The sequence below is a fragment of the Ambystoma mexicanum genome, chromosome 13 (genome assembly GCF_040938575.1).
Source record: "Ambystoma mexicanum isolate Mex_15411 chromosome 13, UKY_AmexF1_1, whole genome shotgun sequence".
In the NCBI taxonomy this organism is placed as follows: Eukaryota; Metazoa; Chordata; class Amphibia; order Caudata; family Ambystomatidae; genus Ambystoma; species Ambystoma mexicanum.
Window position 1 is genome coordinate 48,256,736 of NC_090938.1, and position 19,482 is coordinate 48,276,217.

The 19,482-nt window shown below is 49.9% G+C and overlaps 1 protein-coding gene across 9 annotated transcripts in view; it reads right to left on the reverse strand.

The window, feature by feature from the left end:
* Positions 1-1,531: 1,531 nt before the first annotated feature.
* SLC45A3 (solute carrier family 45 member 3) overlaps positions 1,532-19,482 on the reverse strand; it is a 141,527-nt gene continuing 123,576 nt past the window's right edge. For all 9 annotated transcript variants that reach the window (XM_069633157.1, XM_069633159.1, XM_069633164.1 and 6 more), the window contains 3 exons: positions 17,861-18,700; positions 17,091-17,356; positions 1,532-10,595 (listed from right to left, as the gene is read on the reverse strand). In XM_069633157.1, coding sequence (XP_069489258.1) covers positions 10,161-10,595; positions 17,091-17,356; positions 17,861-18,700 — 1,541 coding nt within the window. In that variant the 3' untranslated portion in view covers positions 1,532-10,160. The remainder of the gene's footprint in view (positions 10,596-17,090; positions 17,357-17,860; positions 18,701-19,482) is intronic.

A 19,482-nucleotide genomic window follows, 5' to 3' on the forward strand; every position in this document is an offset into this window, starting at 1 on the left:
ACTGCACATGCAGCATCAATCATTACCACAGAAGTAATGAATGTGTATTACAGAGATACACTGCCATAGGTATTGGGCACACTGCAGAGGCAGCATCAATCATTACCACAGAAGTAATGAATGTGTATTAGAGAGATACACTGCCATAGGTATTGGGCACACTGCAGAGGCAGCATCAATCATTACCACAGAAGTAATGAATGTGTATTAGAGAGATACACTGCCATAGGTATTGGGCACACTGCAGAGGCAGCATCAATCATTACCACAGAAGTAATGAATGTGTATTAGAGAGATACGCCGCCGTATGTATTGGGCACACTGCACAGGCAGCATCAATCATTAACACAGAAGTAATGAATGTGTATTACAGAGGTAAGCTGGCATATGTATTGGGCACACTGCTTTGTAAAGGACAATGTTGGCCTAAATTGGGAACAGCCATGATAGACATGTTGCTACAGAGGCATATTTTGGGCACAACCAGCATGAAAATGTGTTGCATCAGTGACAGTGCTGTCTTACACGGTGGACACAGATCATCAAAATGTGTTGTGTTGTAACATGTTCTTGTCTGCTGTTGGTGACTTGGAATTTTCATGTTCCCCTTTAGAACTGATTATAAACTTATGGCTTTTTGGTCAGTTTTTCTGCTGTAAAATGTACCATTTCAACCCCATATTTGAAAAGAAATTCTTGGATGGGGAACCCCCCCAAACCCTCCCTAGATCCTTATAGCGCCCTCGCTACGCTTGGTCGCCCCCACTATTTCAGGAAAGTATTAACACATACACACTGAAAGAAATCACAAGCACCTGACCTCGGATCGTTTGATGGAGGGCCTCCCTTAGATACTCACTGCCCATGACACCAAAAGCCATCTTTGGGACTGCATAGCGCATCACTGCCGTGATGCTATTGTGTCAAAGGTCACACAATATTGCTTTTTAATATACTGCTTTGGGTGAGGTTGTTGACTTTTGGCTCGCCGGGCCACTGGGTGACAAAAAGTTAATGCTTCGGCCCCACATTCAAAAAGGTTGGACAAGCCTGGTTTAGACCAATGACCCCTTGGGCAAAGGCATACTGCATTCAATCCGCTGTAGTTCCGCCTTCTTCGTCACCGCTGTATTGTGTGCTTACATTCAAGTGACCGATCAGGAGGAAGAACCTTCTTGACAGAGGCTGCACAACTCTGGAACACCCTTCTGTAGAAAAGCACTTATTTAACAGTTTTCTACTCCACCCTTCAGATGTGTTTTGCTCCTTGGCCCTGGTCAGCACCAGGGTGTGACAAAGTCTACATAGCAGCCGTCGCTCATCGAGACTGCTAAGAGACATTGCGTGCTGAGTACGTACCACCTTGTACAGAAGTTGGCTTGTAGCTTTTGGCTATGAGCCATGTTGTGAGATAAACACAGTGGAGCGCTCTGTGATATGTTGGATGGTCCGCAGCCTTCAGATGTGGCCAACGTTGGGCTCAGAATTCCAAAAACAAGATTTCAAGCAAACCAGGCATGGTGAACAAAGGCACCTGATAATCAACTTTATTCCCACAATCTGTATATTATAATTATTTTTACACTGTACAAAATATTTACTTTTCTAAATAAATATGCAATTGCTGAAAACAAAAAAGTACAACTTTAATTTAAAATAAAAGCCTTCCCCAAAACATGTTTGCTAATGATTGCTGGTGGGCTCTTGGCCGCCTTGGGACGTTACAGCAGTTTGCTCAAGGTGCTATTGTGTGGCGAGGCTGCCATGGGCTTCCTCGTTGTGCTACAAACAACCAGGGACGGAAACTGAACAAGAGGAAGGCGAGTGCTCCACGAAGTAAGTTTCTCTGAAAAGTGATCTGTCAAGAGCAGCTAAACCTTGAACTTCCTGAAAGCAAAGTGAAGGACAGCGCAAGTTCACAGGGAGACCGAGTGTATACGGTCCAGCTTGCTTGCATATATTATATATATATATATATATATATATATATATATATATATATATATATACACACACACAGAGACACATACACAGACACACAGAGACACACAGACACACACACACACACACACGAAGAGGCCCCTGGACCACTACCAGGGAGACAGAGCAAAAGCCCAGGGCCCATCAGCAAAGAACCAGGAGCCTCAGGGAAGCCCCAGGGACACAAAGCAGACACGGTCCCGGGGCGCCCACTGTAGCCACACAGTCAAGACACAGCAGGGCTACGGAACCTCACGGGATATCCGCAGCAGACGACACCCAGGAACCCTCGAGGCACAGCATAGAGACACAGCCAACAGTCCCTGAAACCCCAGGGCTGACTGGTAGGGCAATGCCCGCCGGGCTGACACCCATCTGCTGGCAAAGCGTGCCACTTGTGTTACTCTAAACAATGATACCTGATGGATGTGCTTTAAAAAGCACAATTTGCCACAAAAATTACCAAAATAGGCCACCCTGTGTCCAGCACAAACAATTTGTCGTTAAGAAGAAGAAAAAAAAATACATAATTGTGATTCCGGAACGTGTGCCATTTTCTGTGTTTGCCGTCCTGGAATATTGTAAGTTCTAGACAAACCTTGTCCCCAAGAACTCACCCCAAAGAGCGTACACACTCATGACTCTTCGGACAAACCATGGCAATGCAGAAGACCCATTAAACCCTAGGGCAGATGGGAGCTGCAGAGAAGACTTAGGGACCCTCAAGATGCACAATGGGGCAGGCGCGTTCCCTGAGAAACGAGCATAGGGACACAGCGGCTGCAACGGAGCCCCACAGACCCTGGGGGCATGCTAGGGTTGAGGATGCGACATCAGAATCCAGGGCAGCAAAGGGGACCCATTGAACCCAAGCACGATCCAGGGAGGTGGTAAAGCAGACCCTAGGGAACACACAAGGGTAGTCAGCAAAGGAGACCCACAGAGCTGCGGTGAACAACCATTGACCCTAGGGACATACCACTTGCAGGAAAGGACACCTAGGGACCCACCAGGCAGGCAGTAAAAGAGACCTAGAGCTTGGTAGCACACCCGAGCTCAGATGAGAATCACTGAGCCTAGGGACCCACCAGGCAGGCAGTAAAGGAGACCTAGAGCTTGGTGACACACCAGAGCTCAGATGAGAACCATTGACTCTAGGGACAAGCCCCCACACCACCCCCCACACCACCCCACCCCTGGCAGGCAGTAAAAGAGACCTAGAAGGTGGCGACACACCAGAGCTCAGAGGAGGACCATTGAGCCTAGGGACCCACCAGGCAGGCAGTAAAGGAGACCTAGAGCTTGGTGACACACCAGAGCTCTGATGAGAACCATTGACTCTAGGGACAAGCCCCCACACCACCCCCCACACCACCCCACCCCTGGCAGGCAGTAAAAGAGACCTAGAAGGTGGCGACACACCAGAGCTCAGAGGAGGACCATTGAGCCTAGGGACCCACCGGGCAGGCAGTAAAGGAGACCTAGAGCTTGGTGACACACTAGAGCTCAGAGCTTGTTGACCAGCTAGAGCTCAGATGAGGACCATTGACTCTAGGGACAAGCCCCCCCCCACACCACCCCACCCCTGGCAGGCAGTAAAAGAGACCTAGAAGGTGGCGACATACCAGAGCTCAGAGGAGGACCATTGAGCCTAGGGACCCACCGGGCAGGCAGTAAAGGAGACCTAGAGCTTGGTGACACACTAGAGCTCAGAGCTTGGTGACACACTAGAGCTCAGATGAGGACCATTGACCCTAGGGACAACGCACCCCCCAACCCCACCCCACCCCAGGCAGGCAGTAAAAGAGACCTAGAAGTGTGGCGACACGCCAGAGCTCAGAGGAGGACCATTGAGCCTAGGGACCCACCGGGCAGGCAGTAAAGGAGACCTAGAGCTTGGTGACATGCGAGAGCTCAGATGAGAACCACTGAGCCTAGGGACCCACCAGGCAGGCAGTAATGGAGACCTGGAGCTTGGTGGCACGCTAGAGCTCTTGAGAACCATTGAGCCTAGGGACGCACCGGGCAGGAAGTAAAGGAGACCTAGAGCTTGGTGACACGCCAGAGCTCAGATGAGGACCATTGTTACAAATTAAAAAAGGATGTGTGTTTAGGTTGGGATTGAGGGGTGTGAAGCCTTTCATCTAAACTGAGATTACAATCCTTCATACCATTGCCCAAGGAGTGGCAGCGAAAGAGAGGGTCTAGTACAAGTATCCCAGGGCCCGCTGGACTTGCGCACAGACAGAAGGATCCAATCAATGGCTTTTACAGTCAGTCACAGCAGTAACAAACAGATCGAAAGCTTAGAGGCAGTTCCTTTTTGGAAAAAACGAATAGATGCACCCTCTCGACCAATAGATTGAGCTGCAAGAGGACAACAGCGTTACTGGCCCCTGGTCTTGCCATGTGTGGCAGTGCACCCCCACATCAAGCCAGAGTCCCACAGATACAGGCCCCAACTTTACAACTCCCAAAATACGGACTATTACCACAGGTCCCGCTGCGGAGAAAGCCAAGCAACGGTCCATGCACAGACTCACACAGATACGACATTCAAGATGGCAGTCCCACTTCTATAGCCCATGATCCAGCCACAGTCGTATTACATGCTAACATATACCCAACACCGGGGGGGGGGGGGGACAATACCATAGCCCCCAATAAGGCACCCAGCCCGGCGCAAGGCAGGAGGGGCAGAAGCGTCATCAGGAGAGGGATCAGTAGGAGGAGGGTACGAACCAGGAGAAGGCACGGAGGGCTAGCCAGGTGGTCGCTAGCAAGAACGCGAAGGAACGAGATGGCACCATGGCCGTGAGCAGGAGTGTGAAACGCTGGTTCAAACGAGGCTCAACCCACATTGGGAGGAAGAATGAGCAGTCGACATGGCATCAAGGAGGACCAGGAGTGGAGTAGTGCGGTGGGGAAGAGACTAGAATCAGACCCTCAGAGAGGAGCAGCGATTAGGATCCCTTAAGCTCCTCTACTTGATAACTAAATCCAGTTGGCTGTCAAAGTGAAAGACCAACTCCACCTCCATCTGCAACCTATGGGAGAGGCTGCATGAGGTCTCCAGAACCTGCAAGCAGATCTGAGGTGGTCATCTCCAATCAGAAACCGGGGATATGCTGGAGGACTAGGACTGTCCAAAAAAAAAAATAATAAGTTGAGCCACGGAATCGCCCTGGAAAAACTGTGACCCCAAGTAGAAACCTTTCAGAGCGTTTATTTTCTTTGGTGAAACAGAACTTGGAACTGTCAAGAGGGGTGAGACAGAACAGGGTTTGATTAGAGTCTCGTGCATTAGGGAAGGAAACACAGACTGTTCTAAAAGAGACATTGTTTTTGTGCTGGACCTTTTGAAGAAGTTGTTTAAAGGTTTTCAGAGACAGCCAGAGAACACCCTAGGAGAAGGGGCTTTAGGTTGGAGTGCTGACCAAGTCATAGAATTATTTTGATTTCTGTCCACAGGTTAATAAGATTCTGAGTGAAGTTTCTTCTGCCCTTGCATCACGCTTGGTCTTCCCAGTTGAGCAACGATTATGTTATCAGAGTTATTTATATTTCCCGGGGTAGTCGTTTGCCAGTTCATGGTAATGCTCCAAGACACTTAAATGAAACATGTACTTCCAAAATGTGCATCGATTGCTGGGCCAATAGAAGACGGATGCGTGAGCCCGCCTCATAAATAATTCATTACTATCCTGAGGACCATTCATCCCCCACTATCTCACCAATAGTTGGGCAGGGAGCCAGGCTCCCAAGACAGGTAGGTGGGTCAGTTTGTACACATCTCTCTAATGAGTCTTGCATTTCTGTGAAGCCGTTATGCTGAATGTGACTAGACTGGCCTACATTTGTGCAGCCAGTCAGGCTATATTTTCTCATTCTGCCATTGCATTTATTACTAAACATCAAGGGTAAAGCAAACCTATTACACATGGCTAGACGTGCCTAAATTGGCCCACCCATCTTGGCCATATTTTATTACTGTGGCATAGCATTGTGTACTGATAAAATTCAACAGTAGCATGTTTACATGTGGTAATACTTGCATATTTTGTTGCAACCTCCACATATATGTATGGACACAGCCAGTGCAAAATGTTTTTTATTTTTAATATTGGCATATATTGTGGGCAAAGGCCCCGGGAAAACGATTTGGGAAATGCTCCTGTGCACTGTTGATGACTTGCATCGACTGTAGTTTTTTCATATTGCAAACTGTCTTTTTGCCCAATTTTTCATACAAAGTGTGCCGCAAATGTAAGATTCTAACCACATTTTTGCTAAAGGTTGGGGGAAGAACGCCCTGTTATTCCCCTGCCCCCCCCCCCACCTAAGTTAGTTCCGGCTGGGTCACTCACCCATACGTGTGGGAAACCTTTACCAGTCATCACGGTTTTAACCATGGAATGAGTGCTCATCTCTGCCAACAGAGGTCCCCAACACAGCCCTACCCCCCTTACACAATTGGCCTAATGAGATACAAATTGTTTGTCAAAGTAGCTTCTTTTTACAGCTCTTTAAGTGGGTCACAAGCTCACCAAACTTTACTTATGATGATCCAGTCCAAAAGGACACCAGTGACCCACGATGAAGCAAGTGGAATCCATTGCCTGGTTCGCCGATGCTATCTAGCCAGGCCTGAACGTCGTCACTCTCACTCTCTCCTCAATTCCCAATCTCTTTATGGTTCGACCAGAGTAACTTCCTCTGGGCCGCCATGGTACACTTCAAACACGGCGTCCCTGGAAAACCTGAAAAGAGGAACAGTGAGCCGAGGCCGAAATGACAGGTCACCGGATGCCGCGGTCAAAAGACCACCAAAGTAGTCCAGGTATCTGTGTCGGTTTTACCACATTGTGGAAGTACAAGTGTCTCACCTGGCAAAATTGGTTCTATAAATCATTGCTACCCTACACTTTGCAGGTTTTTTTCTATACCAATTTTCCTACTTTTTTTTTTTTAACCGCAAAGTTTGGGGGAAGACCCCCACCCCTTCCACTCCCTAATCTATTTTAACCCAACTTCCCATGTGCATTTTGTGGCAAAACAAAATGCAAGAGTGGGGCCGTAAATGTACCCAAAATAAATGGCTCAAAGTGGTTTGATGAAAGTGAAGGTCAACAAAAGCCGGCGAAACCCATAACATTTCTTATAAGCCTACTTACATTTGACCTTTTACTTTCGACAACATTTTTTTCTTGGTCGAAATTCGGTCACATTTAATTAAAAAAAAAAAAAAAAAAAAATATATATATATATATATGGTAATAGGGAGGGGCTTGAGGTGGGGGCAGAGGGGGGGTATTTTCATCCAAAAAAAAATTCAGTCAGTCAAATGTGAAAAGGTCAAATATTTCCAACCAAGTAAACCTAAACCTAAAATGAGTGGTGGGGACCTGCGAAGGTCATGTCCCGTGTGCAGAGGTGAGGGTATTCCGCTGCTTGGTGATGAGGTGAGAGTCACGGAAACAGCAGTGCAAAGTGGGAGGGATGTTCTGAACGCCCACCGGTAAGTGGCTGGGCGAATCCCTTCTGAAGGCTTAAAGGAAGTACCTGTATTCAAGGCCTAATCCAGCGCCAGCACACTGTGTGGGTGGGAGTATTTTGTCGCGAAAAAACGCCAGACTTCAAAAAAGCTTTGCATTCCCAGATGGTGGCAGCCACTGGCAGGTGTTCAAGATTTTAAAGTGTGGCTAAACTCTCACCGCACTGGTCACCTCCTGCGAGAGACGCGGGGAATGGTCCAGTAAACAGCGATAACTGATGAAAAACTTTAAAAAATGGTCCGTATTACGAAGGTCGAGCGGACAGTGCTCAGGTCTACAGTCCTTGGTTTAGCCTTGAGCGCAGAATGTTTGTGCACTCAGAAAAGATTGGACGTCTTAGTCGCAGAACACCAATGGCGGGGGTCGGCGGGGGGGGGTGCAAGGGCGGAATTTGTGTTCTCTATTGTTCACATGCCAAAGAAAACAAACCAAGATGTAACAGGTGCATTTTTCGCTCGGCTACCAAAGGATCCGCTTTCATTTTAGCCTTCTTGCAGGACTTCTATGCAGCAGTAGCGCCGAGAAGTGGTTTCACCCCGCAGTTTGCGCTTACGAGTGACCAGTGAGGGTCCCATTACCAAAGAAAGCATTTGCCAAAGAGTTTTACAGCTCTCCCTCCCAGCCAATCACAACCCTGTTCCCAGGAACGACCGGATTCCTGTAGCGGGTTCGCGAGCTGCAAAGCTTCGTGGGCGTCAAGGACACTCGGCCTCATTCTGCACGAGGTGGCAATCACACGCAGAAGACCGGCAACGTTAGCACGTGCGTGCTGTGGGGGGGTCCCCGGCATGCAATTCTAAAGGCCCAGTGGGCAAGGAATGAGCCAGAGTGGCACTGACACACACACACACACACTCTCTCTCTTCCATTTTCCACTCCGCCTCATGGAAAAGTAAAGGCCCCAGGCAAAAACGCTCTGCAGGCGGCGCTCTCGGAGGGATTTCTAGATCATCCGTCCAGGTTTAACCAGGTGCAAAACCAAGGCGGATTCCATGGGCATCCGTTTTACACCTGCATGAAAAGCTTACATGTGATTTTAACGAATCACAAAAGCATCGAATTTTTAATAAACTAAAAACACAAAATAAAAATTTCCCCAACCCCATAACTAGCATTCCCAACCACATGTACATAGTTTTTTAAAAAAAACACCCCCCCCCAGACATTTTTGGTATGTTAAAAATTGAATTTGTGGTTTTGTATTCATTAAAATCATGGCATAGCCATGAAAATCTTATGCAGGTGTAAAACGAAGTGCTCCCACAAGACATAAGGGGGCGAGCATGGCAGAGACCTTCTCTCCGCGCCATGCCCCCCTCCCCCCTAACCCCCCCACACGCCCCTTGCACCTTGTGAGCTCAAAAATCGGACAGACCAGGAAATGAGGTATAATGCATTATGCCCCCCCCCCATTCACATCTTCATATCACACCGCACCCCATTTAAAAGGAGGGTGACTTTGTCCAATTTGAAGGACAGCTATGCCCAGTAAGACCAACAGCGTTTCATCCTCCTCGAGGTAGAAAATTAAGTGGGGACCAACATGTATCAGGAAAAACAACCTCTCCACTGGTTTCTGTTTTGCATATTTCCAGAGCACACCACTTTCACCAGTCACCCCCCACCTCCAAAAACGAGTATCCATTTTGAGATTTTCCCCGAGTGCTAAGCAAGCTGAGGCCTAGCAGCTTTCCTTAATAGTGGTCAGCAGGGCTGTGCTCCCTGCAATCAGAATTCAGAACATTTGTGTGCCTGCTGCGTCGTGGCTTGCTTAGCATTCGCCTGCCTGCTGCGTCGTGGCTTGCTTAGCATTCGCCTGCCTGCTGCGTCGTGGCTTGCTTAGCATTCGCCTGCCTGCTGCGTCGTGGCTTGCTTAGCATTCGCCTGCTGTATCGTGGCTTGCTTAGCATTCGCGTGCCTGCTGTGTCGTGGCTTGCTTAGCATTCGCGTGCCTGCTGTGTCGTGGCTTGCTTAGCATTCGCGTGCCTCCTGTGTCGTGGCTTGCTTAGCATTCGCGTGCCTGCTGTGTCGTGGCTTGCTTAGCAATTCTGATGGCAGACATGTTAATTGCCAGCAATAAGAAAAGCAAAGCACGAGGTCGGTCTGCTTACTAGGCCCCAGCATGCTAAGTTTTCAGAGAAGTGGCTCTGAAAATGGTTCAAAGATGCTGGTTTTAAATGCAGTCTTGAAGAAACAAATACATTCTAAAACTTGTGCAAAAACAAAAGCTTTAGGGTTGACCTGCTTTGTAAATACGACCCCTATAGCCCGCTGGTTCCAGTTACGTCCTTGTCACAGCGCAGTAAGTTGCGGAAGTGTAAAAACAATATTTGCAGTTGGCTTTGTTGGGTGGAATCTCACTCAAACATGCTCCTGCTCTGGTCCACAGATAAAACACTAATTTCGTAAAAAAATAAAATTCTCAACCTCTCATTGCCCGGCCCCTTCCGAGTGTGCACAGCAAAAGAGCAGCGAGTGGCCAGGCGTCCAGTGCCCGAGGTGCCGGGTTCCAGTGCTATGCAAAGGACGAGCTTCCAGTGGGCCAAAAAGAAATGGAGTCAAGTGCCGCGAGGTAAGAAGGATACCCGCTAGCACTGGCATGTGTGCTTCTCTACCCAGATTGCTCTACAAGGGTGGCTTTGACATGTCACTTTTTTCAAAAACCACTTTGGCGATGAAGTAGATCGAAAGAAACCCCAGCCCAGTGGCAGAAACCATGTAGGCCGTCACCGACTGCGTAAACTGTACAATGGTGCCCATCACCAAGGAGGGCACGACCTGGGATAGCAGGAAGGCACTGTCCAAGATGGCAAAGTCTAAGCAGACCCCTCGTCCAGGCGCTACTGGGTCTGGCTCCGGGAGGCCAGTCATCATCACAGAAGCTTCGCACGGGGAGCCCACACAGAGGTTGGAGGCGGAGGGCGCGGAGAACAGGATGGCTGGCCCATGGCCATTGGGGTAGGAAGTCTTTGAGTTACTTTGAAGTCCCTTCAGGAGCGGTGCTTTCTGATTTTCTTGGCCGATATCTTCATCAATTCCCTTGTACTTTGGGAAAAACACCTGTAAAAGAAACAAAAATAATAAAACATGATGAGTTCCTCCGTCTAGAAGTGTAGAACACCAATCAAGCCAACAGGGGGAGCTAAAGGGGCAATCTGGTTAGACGTTACCAAAGGCAACCGTTCTAGTGCACCCATTAGTAAAAGCCCTTGGACTAGCGCTACTGCTGGTGATTTCCCAAGAAGTGAACCATCCAGGACCCGAATATTGCCCACCAGCACACCAACCCACCAACCCACCCCAAAAGAGAACCATCTTCAGTCTGGGGCCAGAAGTAAGTGCCGAGGAGAATATAAATCCTGCAGGGGCACAGTGCGTCTAGAAGCAAGAAAGACATACAACTCGGCTCTATAGCACCAACAACAAAACCAACACTTAGCATACAGCAGACACAGAAACCAAGTAGATTTTAGAGCTAGTTAGGGGGCTGCCAAGCATGTAGAGACAAACCAGTATCGGAAGTCATTAGGGTTCTCAAGCTAACCAGGCAACCACCAGACAAAGGAAGACTTCACAAGGGGGTTAAACAGTTAAGCATTTCACTGCACTGCCCCCCCCACCCCCCCACATAAGAAAGTATTCTGAGCCACTAGAGGTGGCTAATAAGAGAATGAGGCGATGTTGGCACCAATACTACGACCATATGGCACTCTAATCCTAATGCTTATTCAATTCTTATAAAGCCTTTAAGATTTAAATAAGATCCTTCTAAGACAATCAATAGGAAGTGTGTGCCCAGGTGTTGATGTGTGAGAATGTAGAACCATCCCTAGAAGAATTTCACTTACAGAGTCCATGCGAGTGGCACAAAGATAGAGGGCGGGGGACCCCCCCCCCCCCCCTCAGACTGGCTGAATCCCTCAGGAAGGGAGTCACCCGCCACTCAGCCCAACCAGAAAACTCAAACTGGGTCAAGCAGCCGCCAGAGGTCCACACTTCCAAGGAGAGCAAGAAGAAAAAGCAGAAGACAAAAGGGAGGAAAATAAGATTTAGAAAAAACACAGGCAGCGTGGTTAGCGAAAAGTTCAGCGGAATCAGGGTAGTAGCAGGGCGCATCAATTGGTGTGGATGCCGCAAGCCCCCGTGTGGTGCTAGCAGACCATACTTCCTGGGAGCTGTTACAGGTGTGCCTCCACCCCTCAACACTTAGCATAGCGTTCTTCCTGTATCCCGCCACAGTTGACCTGCCGCCCCACTCTGTATTTAGCATAACAGGTTTCATGTGTCCTTCCACTATGGAGTTCTTCCCTTTGGTTCCCTGTGTTTATAAGCCGGTACATAGTACTAAACTATTTAGGAAGCAACAGAGCGCTATACATGTTGAGGCACAGGAGTTGGGGGCTTGGGGGTTGCAGTCCATGGCAAGGGTTGGCATATCCTATAGGAACACAATGAGCCTAGGTGGCACCTGGGTGTTTATAAAGTCCCTTCCTCAACTGCAAGAACACTGGTGCAATCCGAAACACCTCTGGGTGGAGTTCTAGAAGACAAGGGCATAGAAAGAGCAGGCTGTTTCACCTCAAGTCCAGCATTGGCCACTCTTGTAGGAGGGAGACCCACATGAATTACTTCGTTTTGCAGCTAGGTATGCAGGTGTGTGAGCAGTAGGTGCCTTCTAGGTGATGCAGGCAGTCTATAAGACTTGGTTGGGAGGCCAGTGCAGGACATTAAAAGGTGGGAGAAATGTGGTCAAATCTCCGATTTCCTGGAGGGGAGGGCCACCGAACTATATGATTTGACCACATTTAAGCGCTTTGAAACACATTGTGTATAAGCGCTATATAAATAAACTATCATATCCTATGCAGGGGCACGAGCTCACCATCCATGACACATGGACTTCTCCAAGGGGAGATGGTGGCCTGGAATGGTACTCCGCCTGCACACACCCATATCTTTTAGGCTATCCTTACAACCTCCTCAAACAGAAGTCTTGTGTCGGTCACACTGACTATTCGTGATCCCTTTATTGCCACTGCCCATGGGCAAGCTATGTTAGTGTAGAGCAAGTTTAGCATCAGCTCCCCGTCACTGTGCTGCACCCTCCCTAGCTTACCCACAGCCTCACCATGCTTCTACCCACTCTACTCATTCACGCCCACCCCCTCTCCCTTTCCCTTCCCATCCCTATCCTCCAATCTCCCTCAAAGCAGCGCCCTAGCCAGCCAGTTCCTTATACCTTACGCAGTCTAACATCATCGCCCCCTGTCGCACCTCTCAACGCCCCGCCCCCTCCTTACATCTTTCTTTCTCCCCTTCCCCCAATATACTGCACTTGGGTCCTCTAGAATATCCCAATCCACCTGCAATAAAACATATTTCTGCACAGACCATCACCCCAAACTCAATCGCGTGTCACCAACACCTGGATCGCCCCCTACCACACTGCCTCTCTGCCCCAAACATCAAAAATGTGGTGGCATTGTCCTAATGATCAGCAAACGCACTCAATCAGCCCCCCCAGCCTACATCTCTACCAAGCGCTTGCTCCCCATCTGCTGGCACCCCCACTTCTCTAAACCAGACCAAATGCTTGAAGCACTCCAGGCAGATGGACCTACCATCATGATGAGTGACGTCACCCTCTGTAACAGAAGAGCAGTACGGCCAGACTGATCGCCATCTGCTCTACTGGTATAACCTTTCTGCTCAGACCCACAGGACCTCGCCCGGATCTCCTCTTCCCTAGACCTCACTCCTCACTCTACCACTAATCACTCACTTCATCTTTGTCCGCCCCCCCCTTCCTTTCCAATTAACCTTACTCCATTAACCACCACTCTGGATCCACCCATGCCCCCTCTTCTGCAGCCACACTCCATTGCCCTCACCTTAAAGGAACTCAAGAATGCACTTAATCCCACATTTGCCTATCAGAGTCCTGCCCTCCCCCCCCCCCCCACACACATGCCCCAACCATGGATACCCCGGCCATTTAACAGCTGCGGGCAAGTATGGGCAAACATTTATGCTGCAGACACAAACCACACCCCCTCCCATGTGCTTACAGATTACGTAAAACCCACTTCCTTTCCTTGCCCCCACTACTGCTCTGCGCGGGGCGACCCTTCTGCAAAAGATCATTGAGGAATCTGAAACGATTCACTCCTCCCCGTCGGTGCATCTTCAACCTATCCAAGGGCACAGGCATCGCCCCCGCCCACGCCAACAGATCCGCGGACATCCCCATATTGAAGGAACCTCTTGGACACCAAACAATCCCTCTTTCTACAGACCGATCTCTCCCACTTCACTCAGTCGAAAACCCTCAACCGCCACTCATCTGTCCTCCATCCTCAACGGCCAGACCTCGCTGCAGCCTTCTAGATGGTGGACCACATCTCTCTCCTCCAGACCCTAGTCTTAAAAGACACTGTACTTGACTGTGTGGCCTCCTAGGTTTCTGGACACTCCTTTCCAGTGGGAGTCCCGTGCAGAATCCTTGTGTACACTCCTATTCATCCTCCCTCGGTGAACTAGAATCCATCAGCTTTCAATACCACCTCTTTGCTAATGATATTCCGATCTCGTCTTTTCCCTCCATCCACCCCACCATCTCGGAGCGCAGCACGAACTACCACACATCTATCCGGCACTAGATGGTTCAAGCTGCCTCATGCTGAGCTGCTCACATTTTGCCCCACTTCCAATGCAAACCTAACTCTCCCTCCCCCAGCCCCCTGACTGGCGCCGTAGGCTTGCAACCCTGGGGTCCTCCTTGACAGCGACCACCAGTGCCAACTGCTGTGGCTAGGATCAACCTCCACTACATATGACGGCTCTGCCGAAACCTCACCAACCACTCTGCTAAAACCAGAAGCTCTACCAACGCACGGAGCAAACTGGGCTACTGTTCAAGCGTACTCCTTAGCCGTCCCCCGTGCCCCTGCCATCTGGACAAAAATAAACTTTGCTACTCACACCTTTTGACAGTGTGCCCAGGTCCTGCCCCAGTGACCGACACTACTCTGGATGGCTTTCCATGCCAAAAACCCCCTCGATGTACAATCCTGGCCTTCAAATTGGTCAATAGGGTTGTACCCAAAGCCCTCGCTGAATGCATCCATGGATTCCCCTCCTCCCCCCTCCCCCCCATCGCTATGCGTCGTTTCTCACTCAACAACCTGTCCACCTCTCGTGGCTCTACCCACTTCCACTGCTCTCTACTTGCTCTCCCCAAACTGCCCAAGCCTGGCAATTAGCGGCCAGCGAGGCAGCACCCCCGGGTAGAATCGCCCAGGTCTGTGACTGTACCCATTATACCAGTATACTGCATGGCACTAGGCCCTGCTTGTATATTCTATTGTATTCTGTTCCCCTGTCGTGGCTCAGCAAGATATGGGCTTTGTATATCTTGCCCCCGCACCCATCATCGCCCATTGCTTCACTATCAGACTGCAACCATCCAATACTGTGAAGAGACCAACCCGGGGATCGTCGCGTCAACTGGAACCCCTTCATGTCGGAAACAACCCCCTTGCTAGTCAATGACAGATGCGCCATGTGTGGCTACCTCCAGTGGGTGGTCCCTGCCTGGCAGACCGGTGGACTTGGGGCTTCCTGGGTCTACAAGGGAAGGCCGAGCTCCAGGGAGATTATTCAAGTTCATGGATGAGAGCAGCACAGGCAGGGCCACACATCCGCCGCTAAAGTGTTTTGTGGAGACATTGTCAATCGCGAAGGGTGGGCCACATGGACCTAGGGGAAAAGACCCTGGCGCTGCCTTGAGCTTTGGCTAGAGAGATACCCAGACATTTAAACTGCTCAAGACCTCTGGGTGATCAGGAGAGTTTCCTTGGAAGTGGTTCTGGGGAATATGAAGCATGAGTGAAGAAATGGCCAAGAGAATGGTGGAAGGGTGGGCTGGTCCATGGGAGTTGGAGAGACAGCCTTGTTGGAACACAGTATGGGGTGTTACGGTAGGTTTGCTTATTGTTTACTGTGGCTTTTGGGTTGTAGTTATGGCCTGGGTCTCAACTAGTATAGGGGGAGGGGGAAGGCAAGGGGTGGCGTTACAGGTGGGAGACATGCAAGACGAAAGAAAAGTTTCTATTGCGTTGAAAAGTTTCAGGAATGATCAAAATGAAAAAGGAACAGTCAGATTCACAGGGCAGGGTAATGAAGAGGGGGCAAGCATTGGTGGAAGTGTCCATTGCTCCTGAGGTTGTTGGGTAAAGACTTAAGCATACACTCATTTTCAGACGGGTGCGGCACCCGCTTGGACATGTTGGAGAATGAGCCTGAGGATTAGGGGTTCAGATCAGGCCAAAAAAGGGAGCGAAGTGGGGTAAAGTGTTAAAGTGCGGTAGGATTTATCCAAACAAAAAGGAGTTCCTAGGTCCCTTAACACACACACACTCCCCAAACGAGAACACAAATGTTGGGTTTAATGTACAAAGATGTCAACACATGAGGTTTTGTACAGTTCTTACTGTTTATGTGCTCCAAAGAAGAAAAAATAACTTTAGTTGATCTGGCATTACAAGTAGAAATCATGCTTGGGCCAAAACGTGTTTCAAGCCAAAAGGCTCTTCCTCAGGGCTCCCAAAGCAATCAGGATTGTAATGAATTGTGTTCCAATGTTCTCTATTCTTCACACCAAAACACCCATTACAGATTCTTTGCTATGTTGAGTTAATTCATTTGGAAAACGTGCCACGCGTTGACCAAAACATGTAACTGTGGTGGCACGCCTGTTGGGAAAGGTGTATGATAATGCAGACGAGCTCGCTGCTCCTCAATAACGGAGAGGCCTCAAGTCGTCACGGGATGACAGCCCTGTCTTAGCAGCAGCTCTGGATCTTTGGCCATTTCCCAGTCACGTGGCCTGGCGAGGGCACAGAGGCGAAGTCAGGCAGGAAAGCAACAGGCAAAGCTTCGGACAATGTGTGGTTAAATAGTCGGGGGGGAGGCTGGTAGACGTTGTGGACCGCCAATATCGAGGTTGGTCGAGAAAGGCGGGCACGACATGTTGATAATGGGTGCGGGCAAGAGTGGTTTGAGCAAGTGAAGAGGTATGGGCTGAGTTTATTAAGATATAGGAAATGGGGTGGTGAACAGAGACATTGTATTGGTGTAAAAAACTGGGTTTCATTGGTCTTCAACATGAGGGCATTTGGTGAGCTATGCAGACACGTCCAGGTAGGGCCCGATCCAGCCAGAGGTTGTAGGAGTTTGATGTACAAGTCTGATCATGGAGTGTGTACAGCTAGAGGGCCAAGGATGTTGTAAATTGACTACGTCAAGACTATGCTGCAGTTTCACTATACCCCAAGCCACTCGACGCTTCTTAGCCACACCCATTGCAGAATACCCAGAAAATTGGAAGACTTAATGAATCGATAAGATACAGAAATCAGGAGAAAAGAGATGCAGCTTCTGCCAAGGACTGTAAATCCAACCCAGAAACGAAGCGTTAATCCCATCCCTCAATCTCAAATATAACATTTTGCTAACCCCTTTAGGTTTACGCGGGAGAAAGGTTAGATGCTCTACCTGCTTCTCGTGGTGATAAAGTGACGCCAGCGTGTAAGGTACAATCTGCAGTGCCGCGAAGGTGAACCCAGTGAGCGCAGCCGCGACAGTCACAACAGCAATGCTATTTGAGAAGCACATGACCAGGGCCGCCAGCGAGAAGACCGCCATGCTGGAGAGGTACACCTCCCGTGTGCCCAATCGCTTCACCAGTCGATCCATGATTGTCGAGAAGAAAATGGCCACGGCCGACTGTAGGAAGAGGCCCACGCTGCCCATGCGAACACCTGGGAGGGCGACACAAGAGGCAACGTCAAGGGTGGGGAGCTCATGCCTTCATCAGGCCCCACACCCTGGACACAAATGCAGTACATATGAATTCATTCTTTCAAAATGTCAACTTTTATAGGTGAACCCAACACAAAAAACAATGACTCTCCCAGTTAACAGGCCTGCCCCTTTTATATGAGGGGACGTGGAAATTGGAGACCCATCATGGAAGGAGAAAAGATCAGCCTCTGTAGACTAGGTTATCATCACATGAGGAGGCGCAGGAGGGGAAGGGGGGGGAACTTCCTCCAATGTAATTATGGAACAAATACAGGTTTACTGTACTTGAAAGGCTGAAAAACCAACAGGAATACAAACCACGCACAATCATACCTCAACACCACATGACAGCCACCAACCGAAAACAGCAGTTCTTGATGGCACCTGAGAAAGCTTCTACCAGTGTGTGCAATAAGGGGAAACGGAGTCATGCCAGAGATTTGGTGATGACCACTCCTTACCTTCATCATAGTGCAGCCTGCCCTCAGTGCCCGGCAACGCCATGGGCAGTCCATGGTAGAGTCCTTCCCCCACAAAGTCAGTATAGAAGAGCATGAAGGTCATGAGCGCCATCCAGCTGCAGAGCTCTGCAATGAAGAGCCGCCGCATGACCTTTGGCACCCGGCAGCAAAGCGTCCTGAGCCTGGGGACCAAAGTGCAGAAGCTACGCAGCGCCAGCGCAATGTGCCGGGCTCGGAATGGCATCAATGAAAAGTGGCAGGGGCAACAGCTGGAACGGCCAGAGCTGGCCATGGGTTTGACGAGTTCTTTGGACGCCCGTTCATCCAGGAGGCCCACTTGCACCCCCACCACTTCCTCCGAGACGAATAGGGTGGCCAGCACGCAGCCGGAGAAGATGAGGATGAGGAGGCTGAAGAGGCACTCCTCCTGGCCCCCCAGATAGGGAGCCAGGAAGCTTTGGCTCCAGTCGATGGCGGGCAAGAGGTAGCCGATGCAGCCGCCAAGGCCGATCATGAAAGCGTACATGGAGAAGGCCTGCCGGCAGTTGTCGGAGTCCTGGAAGAGGTCGGACAGCAAGGCCTCCAGGGGCGTGAAGCAGACCTGGCCGCAGAAGTCCAGGAGGCCAATGCCCAGGATGAGGAAGGTGATCTCCATGGAATTGGCAGCCCCACCAAAGAGATTGGCAAGCCGGCCGGCATGCGGGATGAGGAAGAGGCTCAGCAGGACGCCCATGCAGAGGCACCAGATGAAGGGTCTCCGCCGGCCGTAGCTGCTACTCAGGTGATCGCTAGCTGAGCCAATCAGAGGGACGAAGATCAGGCCCAAGACCGGTCCGATACCTGAAAGAAAACAAACTAAGGCATGAAGCAGTGGCTTTTGCGATGATAGCATTACTAGTGTACAGACCTGTGCACCCGGGCCAAAGTGCAGGTTTTCATTCACACAGTAGGACCACAACAGATCCTAAGCCTACAGCTCCCTCTAGCGGTGACACAACAGGTGAAGCTATGCGAACTGGGCCACTGCATATACTTAAGCAACAGCTCTCTATGTAGCGGAGAATTCTGTGCATTCGGGCAGCCTCTTCCGTGCATGACAGCTTCAGACAAACCTACATCTGGCCTTTTATTATAAAGGTAGCTTTCACCCTTGGTATTTGGGCTACAGAGGAAGACAAACACCCAGGGATTAAAAGGCACCTGTGGCCAGTAGGTGGGGATGCAAAGCTCCTCCTCATCATCATCATCATAAGGAGACAGGCTGCTGGTGGGCAGCCAACGCGACCCTTTAACCAGCCTCAGGCCATCTCTGCTTCCCCAGGTTAGAAGCTGTTCCCGCCCCCAATCGCTCTGCCAATGCAATGCAGGGACCAGCCACGAGGTGCCCTCCCCCCGGGCCTCCTAAAACCTCAGCCAATGCCAAACTGGACGGAAAACTGGGTCGTAGGCAATGCCAACGTCCTGCATTGGTGCCGCCGATTCTCCCACACGACCTCAACCTTCGCCTCAATGTGACCGACCTATGAAGGCCCCTGCTGTGTTCAGGACTCTACACTAAAGGTTATTACCCACTCTTCCTGAATGGCAATGGCAACATATTTTCTTGTTGCAGCCTTGAATAT